This window comes from Lepisosteus platostomus, chromosome 10 (assembly GCF_059453375.1).
Source record: "Lepisosteus platostomus isolate fLepPlt1 chromosome 10, fLepPlt1.hap1, whole genome shotgun sequence".
Classification (NCBI taxonomy): domain Eukaryota; kingdom Metazoa; phylum Chordata; class Actinopteri; order Semionotiformes; family Lepisosteidae; genus Lepisosteus; species Lepisosteus platostomus.
Window position 1 is genome coordinate 25,802,259 of NC_142620.1, and position 19,254 is coordinate 25,821,512.

At 37.6% G+C, this 19,254-nt stretch overlaps 1 protein-coding gene across 11 annotated transcripts in view; it reads left to right on the top strand.

Moving 5' to 3' along the window:
• The window catches only part of LOC148653629 (gephyrin), a 502,682-nt gene that overhangs the window by 452,081 nt on the left and 31,347 nt on the right, over positions 1-19,254 (top strand). For all 11 annotated transcript variants that reach the window (XM_088648883.1, XM_088648886.1, XM_088648885.1 and 8 more), the window contains 4 exons: positions 6,452-6,589; positions 13,739-13,831; positions 16,255-16,310; positions 17,387-17,506. In XM_088648883.1, coding sequence (XP_088505009.1) covers positions 6,452-6,589; positions 13,739-13,831; positions 16,255-16,310; positions 17,387-17,506 — 407 coding nt within the window. The remainder of the gene's footprint in view (positions 1-6,451; positions 6,590-13,738; positions 13,832-16,254; positions 16,311-17,386; positions 17,507-19,254) is intronic.

Below are 19,254 nucleotides of genomic sequence, written 5' to 3' on the forward strand. Positions count from 1 at the left end.
TAAACCTTTACCTGTTCCATTCAATTTAGTGTGCATTCATACAGGACTTTGAGAAATTTCCATAAAGAGCACATGTCAAGTGAACAACGTTTTGTATCACTGATATCTTTTACTGTATGTCCACTTTCAGGGTATGTTGGAATGTGGTCCCCATGGTCCAATTTGTATATGTACTGTAATCTATTTAATTGTTTTTTGCTTTGGCAAGTTACGTTTATAAGCATACGTTATAAGCTTACAGTATGTTAGGGTGCCATGTGTATTTTTAAATGAATATCTAAAAAATGTATATGTTAGCATACATTAGTTTTTTCTGTTTCTTTGGCAAGCATGTAATTTCAAGCATGTTATAGTTAAGATATTGTTGCTTTTGAACTAGTCCAGAAAAGAACATTCAGTTACATTCCTGGCCTTAACGGAATATCCTATGCTAAGAGGCTGAAGGAACTGACTTTTTTGGACTTGACCAAAGAATATTACAAGGTGCATGTACTTAAAATCTTTAAAAACATTGACATAGACAACCTAACCTGTTTCTTAAGAATGAGAAGCAAAACATACAGTAAATCAGAGGACACAAGTGGTAAATATGTGGAAGTGCATTTAAAACTGACAACAGGACTCACTTCTTTATTCAGACAGTTGTGGGAGTTAAAAACAAGCTACACTTCCATACTCTGATACTTCCTGTTTTTGAAGCTTATACCCTGACCTCTTTCCAGAAATGAGTAATAGGTTTTTTCCATGCTGAAAAGAGAAGAAAGAAAACACAACGTTTTGGTCCTGTCTTTCTCACACCTGAAGAAGGCTCCACAGCCAAACTGTTTTCTTTTGCTCTCTTTTCAGCATGGAATAAACCTATTAATTGTTCCTTTGCAGCCTACACATGCTGACGGAGCTACCCACCTGAACTACTTCTTTCCAGAAATGACTGGGTCAATTAGCTATCTACAAATAAATGAGCTAGTTGGCCTGACTGGCCTCCTGTCATGTGTAACCTTTCTTGTGACGTGACGTCCAGAGCAGAAGTGATATTTAAATGCTTGTTTAAGGACTTTTAAGAGTGTATTTACCCATATTCATTGAGGGGAGACCATCTTACAATCTCTGTCAACTGCCATGCTTTCCATTAAGTCAAACTCAACCCAATTTTTAATACAAAAGTGAATACAAACTGAACTCTATGTAAGGGATTTTCTCACTGGATCCAATCCATAATTTTCTTCCATCATCCAAAAAGGTGTTTTAAAATGTCATCCAGGGCACACTGGATGTAATAAAAACATGTAGCAAAAGTTTGAGGTAATTACAGGTTGACACAAACATGGACAAAGAACTGTTGTGAATTTATGGCAGATTTCATTATGATTGTTGTTGTTATTCATGTCAAACCCCATGGCAATTGCTTTCCCTGTTTTCTTTTTTCAGTGTCCTTGTAGTATCTATCAGCTTTTAGTCCTTAATAGTAAGCTCCTTTGGATAAACAACCCGTCTTTCCTGTTGTTTATTATCTGTCAATGTAATTTCTGGTGTTTTAACTTTTTCTCTTGGACAGCCGTCTTACCAGTGAAATAATGATGATTGCTTCCAAATGGCAGAGGAAGCTTGAGTACAGTATCTCTCTGGTGCCTGGGCTCCAAGACAGACTCCACAACATCCTCTTCATTCATTGACAGCTTGACACTGACTCTGGTTGGCATTTTTCTGCCTGCTAAGCCTTATAAAGCCTCCTGCTTGTGAAGAAAGTGACAGGTTTCAATTTGAATCGATCACTTTCAAATTAGGACTTTGAAATTGGATGCTTTATTTTGCTTTGCATTTGCTGAATTCTGCCTTGAACTGACATTGTGCTCCAGCCACTGTGATTTTCAGGAGGGTTAGTGATGTGCACTGCTGCATTGCCAAGCTGCCAGTCATTACTTCCTATCAGGCAGATAAAAGAAACGCCTCAGTGCCCACTGTGAGGAAACTGCAGAAGAGACATGAAAGTTAATGAAAACTCTTCTTTTCCAACATTTATGTTTCATTTTTCTCTGAATTCACAGTATTTCACTGCTTTGTTTGATTATGTTTACTTGACCGCAACAGAACAGAAAATTAAAAAAGAAAACACAAAAAAGGAGCCCTACAAAATATAAATATGTTTATATTGGGCTAATTAAACAGGTTTGTAAGAATATAGAAGGTGAATAGCATGCTGTCATATGTCTTGCACTCACAAAATGTTGATCTGGCCATACTTTGTTTCACAGATTTTTTGCCTGCAGTTAGAATTGCCAGAAAAAGATGTCATTATCAGTAACTTCAGGGTCTATGGTGACAGAGCAATTTGAGCTTTAGCATAACAGTCACATTAGCCACATAGAAAAGCACTCTCTCCCATACTGCATAGCCAGTTACCCTCTTTTTGGCATAGAGGGTGGAAGTAATCTTAATTTGGAACCACTGGATACACCAGTGTATTGCTTACATTGTTCAGTATATTTTAAGAGGAAATTGTTCTAAATGCATCCTAATCAGGACCACCAACCAGCTTGTTTCCTTCTATATTCCATATAAAAGTAACTGGGATGGGACTGATTTTAGGTGAGAGAAGAATTTCATATAGATATAAGTTAGATTGACAGTGACAGTGTTGACTGTTGAAACAATTACATCAACCAGGTGGTGGCATCTGTCCTGTGTCACTCTAAAGCCCAGTGCAATGGGCTCAGCAAAGTCTAAGATGAATAAAACAGCATGTCAGTCTCTCTCAAATAATTAAATGGCCTGTACACAGACAGACCATTGTCATTTAAGGTATTACCAAGTTTATGGTGTTTTGCCTGGCTGAGGCAACAAAATTATTTTACATTATTAGCTTATTTTATTTTTTGGGCATATCTTCTGCTGATATCTTCAGCTACTCTTCTGTCTCTACAGCTGAAGATATAGGCTGATGCCCAGTGAAGTATATCTGTACTTCTTGACATATAGTGGTGAAAGAATGTTACACCCTCAGCACTTCTTCCATCATTATACCGTACACTGTTTTTTACAGCATATGCAGTAGGAATCAGCTGGTACAACATGCCCGATACTTATAGGCTAGATTTTGATGACAGCAAATATGAAGAAACAATACAAAACTCTGTTTGAGACTCTGTGTTGGTCAGGTGGGTTGAGACTGCAATATACACACATTCCCTCTTGAGCTGGTACTTTAGATAGCCACAGGGAAAATAAATACAGAACTGAATAATGAAACCAGAAGCTTGGTGGACTGTTAATACCCAAATTCATTTATTTAAATCAATATTAATTAATACTAAACCAACAGTTATACCAATTACAGCACATCAGAATCTCATACTACAGTAAATCTCACACTCTATATACTCACTAGCAAAAATGTACTGAAAGTTATAGTTTTGTAGCAGTCTTGTAACATATACCTCAACTATTGGAATACAAGCTGTGTATCTGTAAAGCATTCTTTGTGCCAAGTTGCAAATACTGACATGATGGGATTGTGTCCCATTCCTCTTGTAGAGCCTCAAGAGGCTTATGTCTGTTCACTGGTCTGTGTGCCTTAGATGCAACATATAGTCCCAACCTATCCCACAAATGTCAGTGGGGCTCAAGCCAGGAAAGTGGAGCATCCATGACACAACTGTTCAATTTCAATTTCCACCATGCACAAAAGTCACTGTTGCATGAACAGAATGAAAAAGTGTTGCCTTATTGGAATGTTGCCATATCAGAATATGGCAACAAGGGCAGCAAGGGTTAGGGTTAGGATCAAAGTAGTTCCATCCAGTCAGATTGCCATTAATCACTACAGGTGAAGTTATTTGATATTTGAAGTTACTTGATATGCCTGACCACTCTGTTACTCTAAGACTTTCCCAGTCCACGTGATCTTGGAGTGGTGCAGTGCGTCATACAGTAGTCTTCTAGATTGTTTTCTGTCATTGATGGGATGTGATTAGCTGTAACAATTTGCCAGGTTGGTAATTGTTAGCCATGAACACCCCAAATGTGACAGAGAGCACTGAATACATCTTCAAGATACCTATGACACAAAATTGTTTTCTTGATATGTGGGAAATACTGTGACATATATATATTGTAAGTTCTTTCTGGATTTTCATCAGACTTGACATTCAACAGCTTAAATTGCTCCAGTGCTCAATTACTCTCACTAATGGGGTGATTTAGCGTTTAATCTTCAAAGTCACTCAAGTGTTTCACAGGCAGTCATGAATGATCAGTTAATCAAAATGATACCAAAAATATGTAAGCACTTTCCTGTTAGTATCCTTTGTCTTTTTGAAGCACATAAGCATTCAGAACTTTTCATTCTGTGCTCAGTATATTAAGAAACCACAGCCAGTAATGTATTCTTGAGCATTCTAAAGGAGAAAAAAAATGTCAGCAGGAAGTGAAAACCAAACTGTGGCTGCCACTGAGTTTGCTTTATATGTTTCTTATATTTTGGCCAGTAAGCTTATGTTACAGTGTTAAACAGGATCATTCATTTTATGAAAGACATGAGTATGGTGAATGACTAAAGCAGTCATGCTGTCATTTTAAACTTTTTTGGTTTATTTCTAACCTTTCTAGTTTATAGAACATGTAGTAAAACTCTAAAAGTTTTGTCATGCATTTTATGTTATGTCATCTTTGCTGGCAGTTTGGCTATTCTTAGTGATGTTGCTGGACAGGCTGAAGGAGGAAGAGGAAGGAGGCTTAACGAAATCTGCAAAATCTTCAGATGACACAGCACTTCAATCCCATATTGAAAACTGCACCACTTCCCTCTTAGTCTATTTATTTGAAATTCATATTAAAAATAGACTTAGTGAGTGCATAGTTAAATGTTCATTTCTTGGTAAATGCAGGTAAATTAGGTAATCAGAAATCACGACAGTACTGTTTTTTCAGCTACTGTACATAAGAGGTAGGTGAGACGAGAGGTATTTCCAGACAGTTGACTTATAGGGTCACACAGCTTCTATTATTTTTAGTTCCAGACTGTTTAACTGATTCCCTTAAACAAAACCTCTTCTACTGTATGCCACCCCCACTTCATGAATAAGTATTTCCTTAGTTTATTTGTATAGAAAGATTTTTGGTTGGCTTTTAATGTTAATTATATGAATGTCTTACAGTATGTCAAGTACTGTATATTCTGTATGAACAAACTGAATTATTAAACTAAACATTGTTTCATGGTGATAAAAACATAAATAAGGTTACAAACAAGAGGAAACCATTTCTCCCAACTGTGTTCTGACAAGCTCTAGGATTTATACATTTCATCTTGAAGGATCCCTATGATGTTAATCAACAACATAGTCTGTACCAAACTCCCAAAATCCACTTTTTAAAGATGAGCTTCATATTTTGAGTCTTAAATGCACTTCCACTTACATCCTGGTGTTCTGCTATGATGTTTGTTTGTGTACTTGGTTGTGACAAGCTTTCAGGACATTGCAATCAAAGCATATATTTTGTGTATGTAAAGTGACACTTCCATTATACATCGGTTCTCTCTTGGTGGAGTGGGGGATCAGACCACATGTGGACTCCAGTTCTGTTCCAATAACTATTGTATAATTGCATATTCATCTACAGTATGATCCTTGAAATACTGAAGATGTTGCTCTCATTCTCCTTTTCTATTAATAGAGTTTAGTGAAAGGTGGAGAGCCCACATTAATGGTGTAGATTTAGAATAGCCAAAAAAAATTGCAATCGGAAAGAGACTCTGCTGGTTATTACTAAGCTTGGAGATCAGGCTGCTGTGGTGTGTTGCAAACATTATTTTGTACCTAACCTAATAAATAGTTGTCCCATAGCACTATAAAAAGAGGGTGTCTACACTGGCATTCATAGTAGCTACAAAGTTGTGTGCAAATTGCAAAATCTGTGGTTCATAGAAGTGAAGTAGAGCATAACACTGCAGCACAATGTTATTCCTTTATACATCATTCAGATGCACTTTTCTTTGCCTCTCATTTGATATTAATCATGTGTATTCTTTCTTCTAGTATTTAGTATCAAATACTGTACTTGGATTGAGTTTGCCACAGTAAGTACAGTACATGAAAGAAGGAGGGATCTAGACTAGATGAAAAAGTGTGTCAAGGCTAGAATTCCATCTTCAAGGCTCTAACAGTAAAAGCATGATTGTGCTAAGAATGAAAACACTACAACACTATGGTCTTTTATTATAGTAATTATAGTAATTATAGTAGCAATTATAAATTTAATAATTAATTTATCTGCTGAAATCCAAGACATTAAAAATGAATGGGGAAAAATGTGATTTCTGAATTCCTGCACCTGTCATATTTGTGTATGTTTACTTCATAATAGTGCTTATAATACTTATAAAACACTAATATTAAAAACAAATTATTGTCTTGAAAGCTTTTGTCATTTTGTTTGTTTTGTGTCCCTGCAGGTCATAGTGCAGTTGACATCACAAAGGTGGCGCGAAGACACCGCATGTCCCCCTTCCCCTTAACCTCCATGGACAAAGCTTTCATCACTGTCCTGGAGATGACCCCTGTCCTTAGCACTGAAATCATCAACTACAGAGGTGAGGCAGCTGTTCCTGAAGCCTAGCACAGCAGAGCCATCTCATTAAGGTCTGACTCATTCAGCACTGGGAGCTTTCTTTATACTACTAAATCATGGTGAATAACAGCACCCTTTTTAAGCATTGTGCAGGATTAGACATAAGCAAGAATACACTGTTTGGGTTACTTGATTTATTTGTTTTATTTCACTTTTTTAATTATGCATATTAATTGAAAAGCAATATTAGAGATAAAAAGATTCAGAAATGTTGAGAGTGACATACGCAATGTCTGTATTCTTTTAAGAAGTCCAGGTTTTTATCTTCATTTGCACCTAGTATATTGCGCAACCTGTAACATCTCAGTTAGCTGTATCTGTGATCCAACCACTATAGTCGTGTAGTTCGGAATGTGTATTGTACGTTGTTTTACTTTTTTGAAAAATGAGAAAAATATTCCTGATGCAATCAGATCTGCAGTTTGAAAGAGCTGCCATGTTCTTAATAGCATTTAATAGTTACTGTCCTAATGCAAAAGCTCAGCTGCTGTGCTTTAAAAGTGCAATAGAATTATGCAATTATTCTTTTGTGGATAATTAGAAAAAAGCTTATCAAATATGCATGTGTAGCACAGAATACATTGAGATCTTCTGAGATGGGTCAACACCAGTTCTAAATTTTCTGAATTCATCCTCGTGCTTTGCATGTCAGCCTGACAAAAAATATTTTTGTCTGTCAGTTTTATGGCAAGGTCTACTTGAAATTCTTGAAATATTTTCATTTTATTCAACATTAAAGATGAAAACTGATAATTTTTGTAATTTTGGGAAACATCTATCGTGGTTGCAGTGCATTTGGTAGTGTATCCCCTATCCTGTATGTTGTGTAAACCAATACCAGTAACACCTACTGATGATGACAACTCCTAGGGGATGATTTTTCTCTTCCAGGTCAGAGGGCAAACATTTAGAATTTAAAAACTCAGTGTAAAGCTGTGAAAAATATTTTCCAAATATTTGACCATAACACTCGTTATGACAAAAACTGACCTAGAAGGACTCTCCATGGGGATTTCTTGCTGGCAGCAGAATAGGGAGCCCCAGCTGTTTGCCAGGAATTGGGTGACAAGCTGAATACCATCAGTGAAAGCTGTTTGTCCACTGGTTGGTACTGAAGCTCTGCTTATTTCAAGAAAAAAACATGTACCTGGTGAGGCTGTATAAGAGTTCTGCTGTGTGTTTCTCTTTACCTTATAATTACAGTATATGGTTCAGAGAGCTTTAAGACAAAAATACACTTAAAGTGTACCTAAAAGCATTACTTAAATAGTGTGTAGATTTCAAGACTGTGTACAGTGTAATATATTGTATTAAATCCTGTCAGCCTTAAATAACACCTATGACTGTGCTTGTAGTGTTTTTTATATTACTAGAAGTAACATCTAAGTTTTTGTAAATTTAGTTTCATTAGCCATCTCTTTTAGAGTAGTTCACAGACCACATGCTTCTCTTAACTGAGGAGAGGTTTGCATTCTCTCCTCAAATGTTTTACTTTGCAAAGTATTTTAATGCATAAAAGTTGCTATCATTTAGTTGTTACCAGTTGCTATATTAATGCTGTCATTAGCAGCATCCCTTCACTAAATAAAACAACAGTTTTGTGTTTTTCTAGTCTCTTTATGCAGACATTAATGTTCTATCTTCAATAATTAAAGTGCTATTTCTCAGTCTAATTTCATCTGCCATTTGTCAAAGAAATAGTATTTCTTTTAGATTAATATTATATCGTGAATACCCAGACCTCAATTGGTAGTTCACATACTGTATATCCATCCAGTACATGATTACAGATAGAACTTCCATCCTGCATCCTGCATGGAGAGATAGTGGTATTTACTGACCAAAATTCAATGAAAAGTCTTAGCCTGAAAAATATGATGAAGGAACAATGCCAGCAGCCAAATTCTCCTTCACCTCTGGTACTCTAACTTGTCATCCTCTGTGACATCACATCTAGAAAAGCTATAAATATCATAGTAAACCCTCTTGCATTTGACTTCCTACTCATTCTTTGCTGCTGTATCCTCTTCATGAACTTTTCCTTTTCACTATGAATAATCGGATCTTCTGCTCTGACAACAACCTTTTTGGACACATGGATATTCTTTGGGTCCACGTGACCAGCTTACCACGACATCTTCTTCATCATTACTCCATCCCAGTCAACTGCCTCTCACTCCCAGCCAAGCTTTGCTGTCAGGTTAGCTGTCTCAAGCTTCCCTGCCTTTCTGATTGAGGTTAGCTCTTTTTATCCCTTTACCTACCAGGCAAATGGGAAATTTGGCCAGGACGCCGGGGTTACACCCCTACTCTTTTCGAGAGACGCCCTGGGATTTTTAATGACCACAGAGAGTCAGGACCTCGGTTTTACGTCTCATCCGAAGGACGGCACCTGCTTACAGTATAGTGTCCCTATCACTATACTGGGGCATTAGGACCCACATGGACCACAGGGTGAGCGCCCCCTGCTGGCCCCAATCTAGTAGTCAATCTGTCTTTTAAATAAATACCACCAAAAAGTTTTCATTATTTATAAGCAAGTAATTGCTTTCTCTGCCCATTTGTCTGATCTTCCGCCTTTTTCATCCCTTTCTATATATGCATTTCATTCTCTATCTGATCCATGTTGTTATGCTTAAAGCGACAGTCTAATCCTTTCTTCCGTGGTACTAAATATAATTTATGCTCTCTCATCTGCCTCTGTTCACAGTGTTCTGTCAAGCATTTTTTGTTTCTCCGGCCCAGGTTTTAATCTTATATGTCTAATTTAAATAATCTTATATATAATTTGGGTTCTCTGTACTGGCTACACTTTTACTACAGTCCCCAGTGTCCTGTTCTGCTAAGTTCCAAATCATTGTGTGCCTTTGGGCTTCCAGGCTTTCATTCTTCTAGCCACTACTGTGCTTGACATCACCTTTTAGTCTTGCGTTTGTCTGGTATCCTACCATCAGTCACTACATGTCCTACAAACTCTGTTGTTCTTCCTGTCCTACAGCATCCAACCTAGCACAGGAGAAATCCCCCATTCCTCAGTCCACCACCGCCATGATAATTGAGAAAAAATATGTCTCCTCTTCTGTTCCTAAATATTCTGTCCTTTTCTTTCCACTCCTCTTCTGAGCTCCCATTTTCTCTTCCATTAGTTTTTGTACACGTCTAAACCTCTATTCTCACTCCACTTTCCCAGACCCCTAGATACCTCCTATATAATAATTTCTCAAATTCCTCCATCTTTTCTTCTTTTGCAGGTCCTCCCACGACGAAACTTATTTTGTTTTCTCCATGGCCATTTCTCCCCCTTGCTCTTCCAATGCCATGATGTTTAACCCACATCCTGTTTCTTTATTGCAGGTGTAGATTACAAGATGCAGGCATTCATCTTGCTCATCTCATCAGTCATTCCAGTGATTCCTTAACAAAGCAGTTGCTCCTCCACACCTCACTTTCAGTATGTTCATGGATTCCATAATGTGATGCCTCAGGATAGCCTGAGCTGTATCTCAATTAAGCTTTCTTCTAGCTGAGCTATATATAAATGTCTTCAATAGCCCAGGAGAGTGGCTAATTCCATGCAGAATTGTTCTAACAGCTCCCAGCAGCCTGTCAAGGCATTCCAGCGGGCAGTACTTATATCAACTATCTCAAAAAGAGTAGGGGTGTTACCCCAGTGTCCTGGCTAAATTTCCCTCCAAGATTTTTCCAATCAAGGTCTACTAATAATCCCCATCTTATTTATTCTGTTCTCCCCCCCACTAATCACTGATCTGCAGTGAGCATACTCGTGCATTATGGCTGCAGTCGAAAAATCCAGGTTGGCACTACACATTTTGGTGGTGGAGGACGGTTGCCATAGCCCTAAAGCACTTTGAGCGGAGTATACAGGAAAGCACTATTATTATTGTTGTTGGTGTTGTTGTCTCATCAAATACCTCATCCACTGCTCTTCTGTGGCATACCATGGCATTGGTATTTCAAATAAATTCTAATTACCTACTTACCAGCCTAACCATTCAGGCCACTTAAATCTGCTCCTTCAAGTGTTTTCATAATTTTCTCTTCCATGTCTAATGGTTCTTTACTTTCCTTTCATTTTCCAAATTCTACATCGTAACTTCCTTGTTGTACAGCCAAGAAGTTGGCATTCTTGCCAACCAGGGAGATGTTCCTTTTGATCTCTACTAAATTATCAGTATCGCTACCAGTTGTTTACTCATAAGAACTGTGACTTTGTACGGTTATGATCAGATCTCAGTTGTGGTCACAATCCAAGTTGTGAAATACAGACATAATGTAATGTTAGTATAAGGTCATGTTCTGCTCAGAGACTCCTGTCAGATACATGCTCAATATATTTCTTTCCCAACTGTAGGCAGCCTGGTTCTGAAAACATTAAAAAAATATCTACCTTCTAATTTGAAGAGAAGAGCACTAATCTGTGTAATTATCTGCACTTGTCCCTTCACCCTGTACTTACATAACATAAAAGACAAGATGCTACCTGAAGAGACCACTGAACCACAAACTGAAAAATAAAATCTATAGGCAAGTTTCATACTATGATTGATACTTTACTTTGTGCTTGCAGAATGTTGCCTGTACAATCTGTAAAAATTACTTTATTTAAAATAGGACTGAAATGGACTCTCATATTCTAATATGATATATTATGTATATAATGTAAAATATATTTATCTTAACTCCACACAGTCTGAATTTGCTCCATAAAGTTATCATATTTCCCATTCTAGGGGTTTTGTGCATTTAATGGGACAATTTTTAATTGTAGCAGTAAGTCACAAAATGATTTTTTGATGGCTATTAGAAAACCAACCGTGCGGGATAACTCAATGCACACACATGGATACTAATACACGAGAATACATTTATTAATATATAAAATGTGCATATAAACATAACAGATCTTAAGAGTGAGGGTTAGCAGAATACAAAAGGTATATACTTTATTCAATCACGAAGAGTTACAAACCAAGAGGGACATACATTCAGTATATACCATTCATTTATACAGTTTCGTAAATGAACTTTGATTACAACTTCTACACTAGATACTCAAAGGCAAGTACATCACTCATAGGAATTAAATTGATATTAGCTCAGGTTGAGGTAACAATTGAATTCTCGAGCTGTAATGCAGAAGGTTGAATACTCATCCAATCTGTGTGGATTCAGATCTCCCGCGGACACAAGGGAACAGTGGCAGGGTGTCCTCTGGCCTCCTCTGGTGCCAGGGAGTCCTGGTTCGGCGTGAGGTGGGGGAGAAGGAGGAAGAGATTCCTGCTACGACGCGCTGGCAGTGGGCTCTCTGAAGACGGGCTAGTTAGTGTTGGCTGAACTAGCAAGAGTTTGTGCACATGAAAAGTGACTGCGGGTCCAAGCAAGTCACACTCTTTAGACGGGAAGAAGACCGGTTCGTTCCCGATGTAGCGCTAGTCCTGAATACTGATATTCAGTTGTCGACAGTTCCAACCGTAGTTCACTCTTTGATCAGGCGAGCGTTCTTGGTGGGGTACCGGCGGTTCACGAGGCTTGCTGCTGGGCTAACCTCGGGCAGATCCTTTGATTACGCGCAGGCGACCTCCGGTCTCTACTCTTAGAACAAAGTAAAGTCCTGGCACTCAGACACACTGGCCGTCACATGATTGTCCAAGCAGAGTCTGAGAATGTCCTGGAGGAGCCCCTTCTGGGCCTTGTGCTGCCTGTTTTATCTGGAGGAACTACAGTCATTCATTGGTTGAATGTTCCGCGGGCATTTGAGACCCATGTGGGGTTCCCTACAAGTTCCTGATTGGCTGATCGAGGTGGAGGATGAGTAACGATGTTCTCTGACATAAGGGTTGTAAACAACCTGGGATGAGACTCTCCCAAGGAATCTCCCAGACAGTAAGGCGCCAGAGATGACCTTTTATTAGGATGGCTGGAGAATCTCAGCCTTGTTAGTTGTTCTTTATCAGGAAACTCTGTCAGATAGAAAAACACCTTAAATGTGAACTGAATGGAATGGCCTCTCTGTATCCAGCACCACTGAGATGAGGGAGAGAGAGACTGGCAAGGGAGCAGCAAACTTAATTCCTGTATTTTTAATAAGCCTTGCTGCTACACCATACATAATAATGTACTGGACAAGGTAACACTTCACAATATATTTCAAAAGAAAGACTTTTGCATAGTAATTAGCTAGTATGTCTGTTCTTACACTTACTTACAGTGTTACACATAGTTGCCAAGAAATGACTTCACTGCAGATTAAACTTTGAGTAATTCATGAAAACTGAAAGGTTACTGGAATATTGAGCTTTATTACTAACACATGCGTGGCACAATGTTGCAAGGGTTTGCATTGCTGCTTTGCAGAGCTGGAGCCCTGCGTTCAGTTCCAGACTTGGGGTGCTCTCTGTTTGGAGTTTGTGTGGCCTCCACATGTTTGCATGGATTTTATCTGGGTGCTTCCTCTCACAGTCCAAAGACATACTTTTAGGTTAATTGGCTTGTATGTGTCTGTGTGTGCCCTGTGATGGACTGCTGTCCCATTGAGGGTGAACCCTGCCTTGCGCTCGTTGCTTGCTGAGATAGGTTCCAGGTCCCCTGTGACCATGAATTGGATGAAGCAGCTGGAAAATGTACAGATGGATATTTAGAAAATGGATGGATGACACATTTATTTTTCACATTTGAGAAGAGCTAATCTCCTCTTGAAATTTTATTTGCTGTATTTATTGAGTAAAAAAATCAAAATTGCAAAGGAATAACAGAGCAAGAAGAATGCTTTTGGCTGTCTTCGAGAGGGTTGAAAATATATTTCTGTTCTCTTCTGAAAAAATTAGTCACGTGAGCAATAACGAGGGCAGTTTTTCCATGAAGATAGCCTTCTGACACATTCCTTTGTAAAGATGAGATGTAGAGACCAGGAAACATTCAGGTATTAAAGCCTCTCTGACTCCCCAACTTAAAATGGAGCCTCCATAAATCTGGATTCTAAATACTATTATGGATGTCTTCCTACTGATGAAAAAACAGAAAATTAATAATAGGATGTTACTCTTTTAATATGTGGTAGCCTTTCCAACATGTACACTTCTCTCCGCTCCAGATGGAATGGGTCGAGTCCTTGCGCAGGATGTATATGCTAAAGACAATCTGCCGCCATTCCCAGCTTCGGTTAAGGATGGCTACGCAGTACGAGGTAATTTTTTTTCAAATGCTTCAATGTTTAAATTATGCCTCTATACAAAAAAGAAACATTACAGAGAAACAAAGATTACAGATTGGGGGTATGCTAAAATGTAATTGGTGATTCTAAATTCTTAAAATCCAAAATAAAAATGCAAATATTGTTCCCACTAATTTGTACAAAATGAGCTTTGTTTTTGAGTTTAGGTTATCTATCTAAACAGAATATGTGCTGGTGTGGTAGAATATTTTATCTGTGTTTTTGGGAACCCTTTCCAGTCTTCATTAATTTTTCAAAACTGCTTTAAATGAGGTACTTAATAGAGTTGTTGTTATGCTGTGGTAGTGGACATACAATAAGAACAAAAATTGGTTTTCAAACTACATGGAATTTAATTTGTGTCCTTTGTCCCAGAGTCTCAGTCCTAGTCTGAGTACAATGTGGTGCTCAGTGGTTGTAGTGGTTGAAAAAACACTGAGCTTCTAATAGACCATGAGACATGTGAGTTTACATGAAGCATTAATATGAAATTGCCCTTTGAGCCGTGTAACAAATCTGGAGCAAATGCAAACTGGCATGTGCGCTGAAGCTCTCCTAACTGAATAATTTTGTGTTCATGATCTTTCATTTAAAATGTTCAAAAACAAAATCCTTAGTCTTGTTTGAAATGTGTTCAAAATCTACAAATCTATTGTTCTGGTGTCACAATCTCATCCATCTCCCGCCCCGCTCCCCCCTTAGCATTACATGCTGTATAAGTGGGTTCCACACTCTGATCAATGTAGGTCTATTGTGTATAATTAAATAAATATATTTTTAATATTGTTTTGATAATTCACAATTATTTTTGTTTCGTTTGGAATAGCTAATTGTGCGTGAATGAGAAGTGAACTGTATATGCAAACTTCTCTGACCTGCCCAACTACAAAGTCACTTGTCTTTTAACTAATCAGTCAATACAGAGACAACTGTACCAGAGGTTGTGACCCAGTAAGTTGAGAGCTCTAGCAGCAGCACAACCTGAGAGAGTGTGGGAAGTATCTCTGGGTCACTGAGATCCAAGAAAATCCCTTCCAATGGCCTTAGCAGTGTTCAGTCAACTGTGCACCACTACTTGGAAATCCTGGTCAAAGTCAGCCAGTGACACTACCCAGGCTCGAATCCTTAACCATAATGTTCAAGCTGCAGTTTTACCATCTGAGCTACTCAGGAAATCCTTAATTAATGTTTAAATCAGGGGGATTGATTCCTAGTTGACAACCTCAACCTCATGTTTGTTAACATGTTTGTAAATGGTGGGTTTGAATTTTGGCTAATCAAGTTAAATCTTTACACAGACAACATCTACGCAGTTTTTGAGCAGTGTAGGCATGTAGGCATGTGTGATTTTATTTTTTTAAGTATAGTTTTTGACACATGTCAAATATTAAACAGTACGATGTTTGGCACACTTGTGATTTCACTTAGCTTTGTCATCATGAAAACATGTCTCTTTCCAGGGAAATATGTATTAGTGACAAATTAGTATGTAGGTATTACACTATTCAATGCTAGTATTAAAATTATGTTAAGTGATGTTTAATGTCAAACTAAAATGTGAGTGCGGTGTTTTAAGATCTGTTTTCCAGGTGAGAAAATGCATTTTCCTTAGTTCAGAGCAATAAGAAGATAATACACATGAATAGCATTGTGTCTTAATTTGTTTTTAATTTATTAAGTTTTCTCTGTTCAGAGATTTCATTCACAATTATTTGCTAGTCCCCTGAACAACTAGCAATTTGCCCCCATCCCATGGGATGTACAGTACTAACTCTGTAAATCTTCAAAAATGTTCAGTCCTGGAAGCTTGGAAATGCTAATGTCCATGTTACAAGCTGTCTTTCTGAAGATGTTTGCTTTACACAACTTTCTGCTGTGTTATTGACAGATGATTACGAAATTTTTTTTAATAATATGGAAGCTTTATTGTGTGGATGATAAAGATAAACAAAAAGACAAGACACCTAAACGATTAAAGCAATACGTTGTCATGTACTGTAAGACTTTGCGGAGCCTTGCTGCAGTAATGTTCTACAAATAGATGTTTTTTAACTGTTTCAGATGTTCTCAAAAGAAAATATGGTCATCAAATTCAGTTCCATAACCTTTCTTCTTTTCACTAAATTTGTGTTTAGGTATTTATGGCTAAGAAACTGTATTTGGACCAAAGAACAAATTGCAATAAAACAAGGTCCTGGTTTTCTTAATGGCATAAATCATGGGGTTTCATATGGGCTGCACGCACAGAATGCATAACAAATTTATCATAAAAGACTTACAAAAACTGATAAAACAAGCATTTTCTCTGGCTTGACACCGAAAAGTAGTTAACTTTTGGTTATAAAAAAATAGTAATAAAAGTAAAAAGCATCTTGATAGTTTTCTCAATTTTTCAGCTGCTGATGGGCCAGGAGATCGTTTTATAATTGGAGAATCTCAGGCAGGCGAGCAGGTAAGGTCTGTTAGTTAAACAAATGTGATGGGAGTCAGTACTGAGCCAGTGCTGAATGTTTCAGCGCACCCTGGGTCTGCTCTGTCTTGGAATACTTTGCAGGTCAAATTCATACAGTACCATCCCTTTTCCCTCCTGAGGTTACGGTATAACTCTGGGAAAAGTATAAACTTCAATAAAATTCATTCTGTGGATATGTTAACCATGAACTCTTTACTAGAACTAATGCAGCTAAACTCCAAAACCTTAAGGTTGCTTTTTTGCTTTCCTTTTAGAATAAAAAAAAATACTGAGCCCTTTTCACAGTTTTCGTTAGCAAAGCAGATAAAGAAGGTTCCAATTTATTTCCCTTTCTAAAGATACAGTTACACCCGGTCCTCATCATCATGTTTAATTGGTGAAAAACGTAAAAGTGTTTCTTCCTGCCTTGAGAACACAGTGGAGGCTAATGGAGAAACAGTGGCAATACATCAGTAAATTAGCACAACACAGTTGGTGCCTAAATATATTTTTTGTTTGGCTGATTATCCCTCTGATGTGATGAACAGTGTAGGTCAACTATTAAAATCTAAATAAATATAAAAAATATTTTTAGAAATCACAAAGCACCTTTTATTTTACATAAATAATTGGCTTATCTTGTTTGCTATCAGTAGCTTATTACTCAAAACATCTCATCTAGCTTCTTTTAAGATGCCTTCACAATACAGCTAGGCATTAGTTCCGTACTGTATATTCAAAACACATACTGTACCTGCAACAGTTTCCCCTGTAACCTTCTGTACACAAAACATAAAAGATTCCTCTGATCTGTGAATCTTTCTTTAAAGAAGGCATTAATTGTGAAATGATACCAAGAGAAACCATGTACTTCTTGTAATGTGCATTGCATTGCATTGCTTAATGTTTATTATGTACATGGCTGACACGATCATAATTGTGCTGGTTTAAGTTTTTTAGAGGGGTCATTAGTAATTGAAATAAAAGGACAAGGAATCTAATATTTTCTTTGTTCTGCTGCAGTTTGAAGATACCCGATGATGATTTCCCCTGTGTTCCTGAACTGTGTCTTTCAGCCGACCCATACTGTAATGCCCGGCCAGGTAATGCGTGTGACAACAGGAGCCCCCATCCCCTGTGGGGCTGATGCTGTGGTGCAGGTGGAGGATACGGAGCTCATCCGGGAATCAGAAGATGTGAGTCCCCAAGCTTCTGTTTGTTTTCTTGCTCTTCAAGCCAAAAGCTTTACATGAAACCCCAAGCTTCTAAAAACTTCAGGAGGTGAAGATCCTCTTTTTTGCAAATAAATTTTTAAACAATGTTTTTCTTTCTTTTTATTTGTTTATTAAGCATTAATTAATAGAGCATGAAATTATTGTAAAGACTGCAAAAGACATGAATGCATTCAGCTCACATTAATCACAAGGTCTCTACAAGATAATTCAACCATTTCTTGAAAGATCCCAATTGATTTATGGTCATGAGTTTATCCTGGTAGTTAATTCCACACAGGTGGCCTAGACCAACGGTTCTCAAACTTTTTGGACCACCTCTGATCAAACCAAAGCATTCAATAGTACATCTCTGTGAAATCAACTGAAATGGTTTGAGACAGAGGATATAATTACATTATTGTGTATAATCTGATGACCCATAGTTGGTGAATTACACACTCGGTTGTGGAATATGTGCCTAGCTCAGTCAAGGCTTGAACACAGGAATAGCTGCCACCCTATGCATAACGAGCATGCATTCTTGTCATTAAGTAGTATGAAAAAGAAAGTTCACAAAAATACAGAGCTTTTTCATTTTCTCTCGTGTTTTTTGGTGTTCTTTTTAATTGTCCTAAAACTAAATTTACAAGAGTAAATAACAAGTGATATAAGTTTCTAATTTTGTAAGACAATATGCAACAATTTTGGCAAGTTAGTTTTTATCATATCTTACCTCATTAGTACTTATCAAGCAGCTGATTACACTCTCTCATCGCCAGCACAATAAGTATTGTGTTTCTCACTAGTTGTTTTTATTAGTTTAGGCACACTGGAGTTAAGTCATTATTCTCCCCTTTGCTTAGTTTAAAAAAAGCAGAACATGGAAGGAGATGACTTAAAGTGCTGATGACTCACCATTTATGCCATCAAATCTTCTTCCAGAAACAGTCACTTTCAAACTAAAGACTTCCTTTAGCTAATAATTTTCCTTTCTTGCTATTATTTTGTAACTTGAAACAAAGGCCGACACTTGTTCCTGAGGAACAGAAAAAAAGTATGAGCTGTCATGGGCAAAACAACTAGTCTATCTCCTGTTATGTTGTGCTTGGACAAAGCGATAATCAATATTCATACCCATATTTCACTGTGACTCCTGCTTCTAACTGCCATTCTAGCCTGGAAGGGAGTTTATGCAAAGATACAGTATATCTGTGGGTATTGTGATGGACGTGTCAGTCACAGTGTTCTTGCCTGGATCATTCCCATTTGTGATGGCCGCCCCCATGGCATCACATGTGGTGGAGTTTTTTGTGTTTTGTCCTTCTCTCAGGGAGGTACTGTACACTGTTGTTTTTGGTAGATTACAAAGTTCCTACAACTGAAGTCGCTTAGCAACACACTCTTCTTTTACAAGAAGCTCCACTCTTCAGCAATTCCACCCCATAATTTATCACAGTATTTATGTATAAGAATATGTATATAACCTTGGATAAAATTGTAGATCATCCTTTGATAATGATAAGTGGATAGAACATGAAGTAATCATTTAGAAGTAAATGTATGTGTAAAGGAGAAAAAGCAATAGCCACCTATTTACTGAACTTTACCAGAGTGTTATAAGTGTTTACTCATGGATTAAAAATAACTCATAATTGCTCAACTCTGTGATTGTTATCCTTGCACCAAATTATTTGTTTATCTCAAAAGCTCAGCAGGTTAATGCCAAAGTA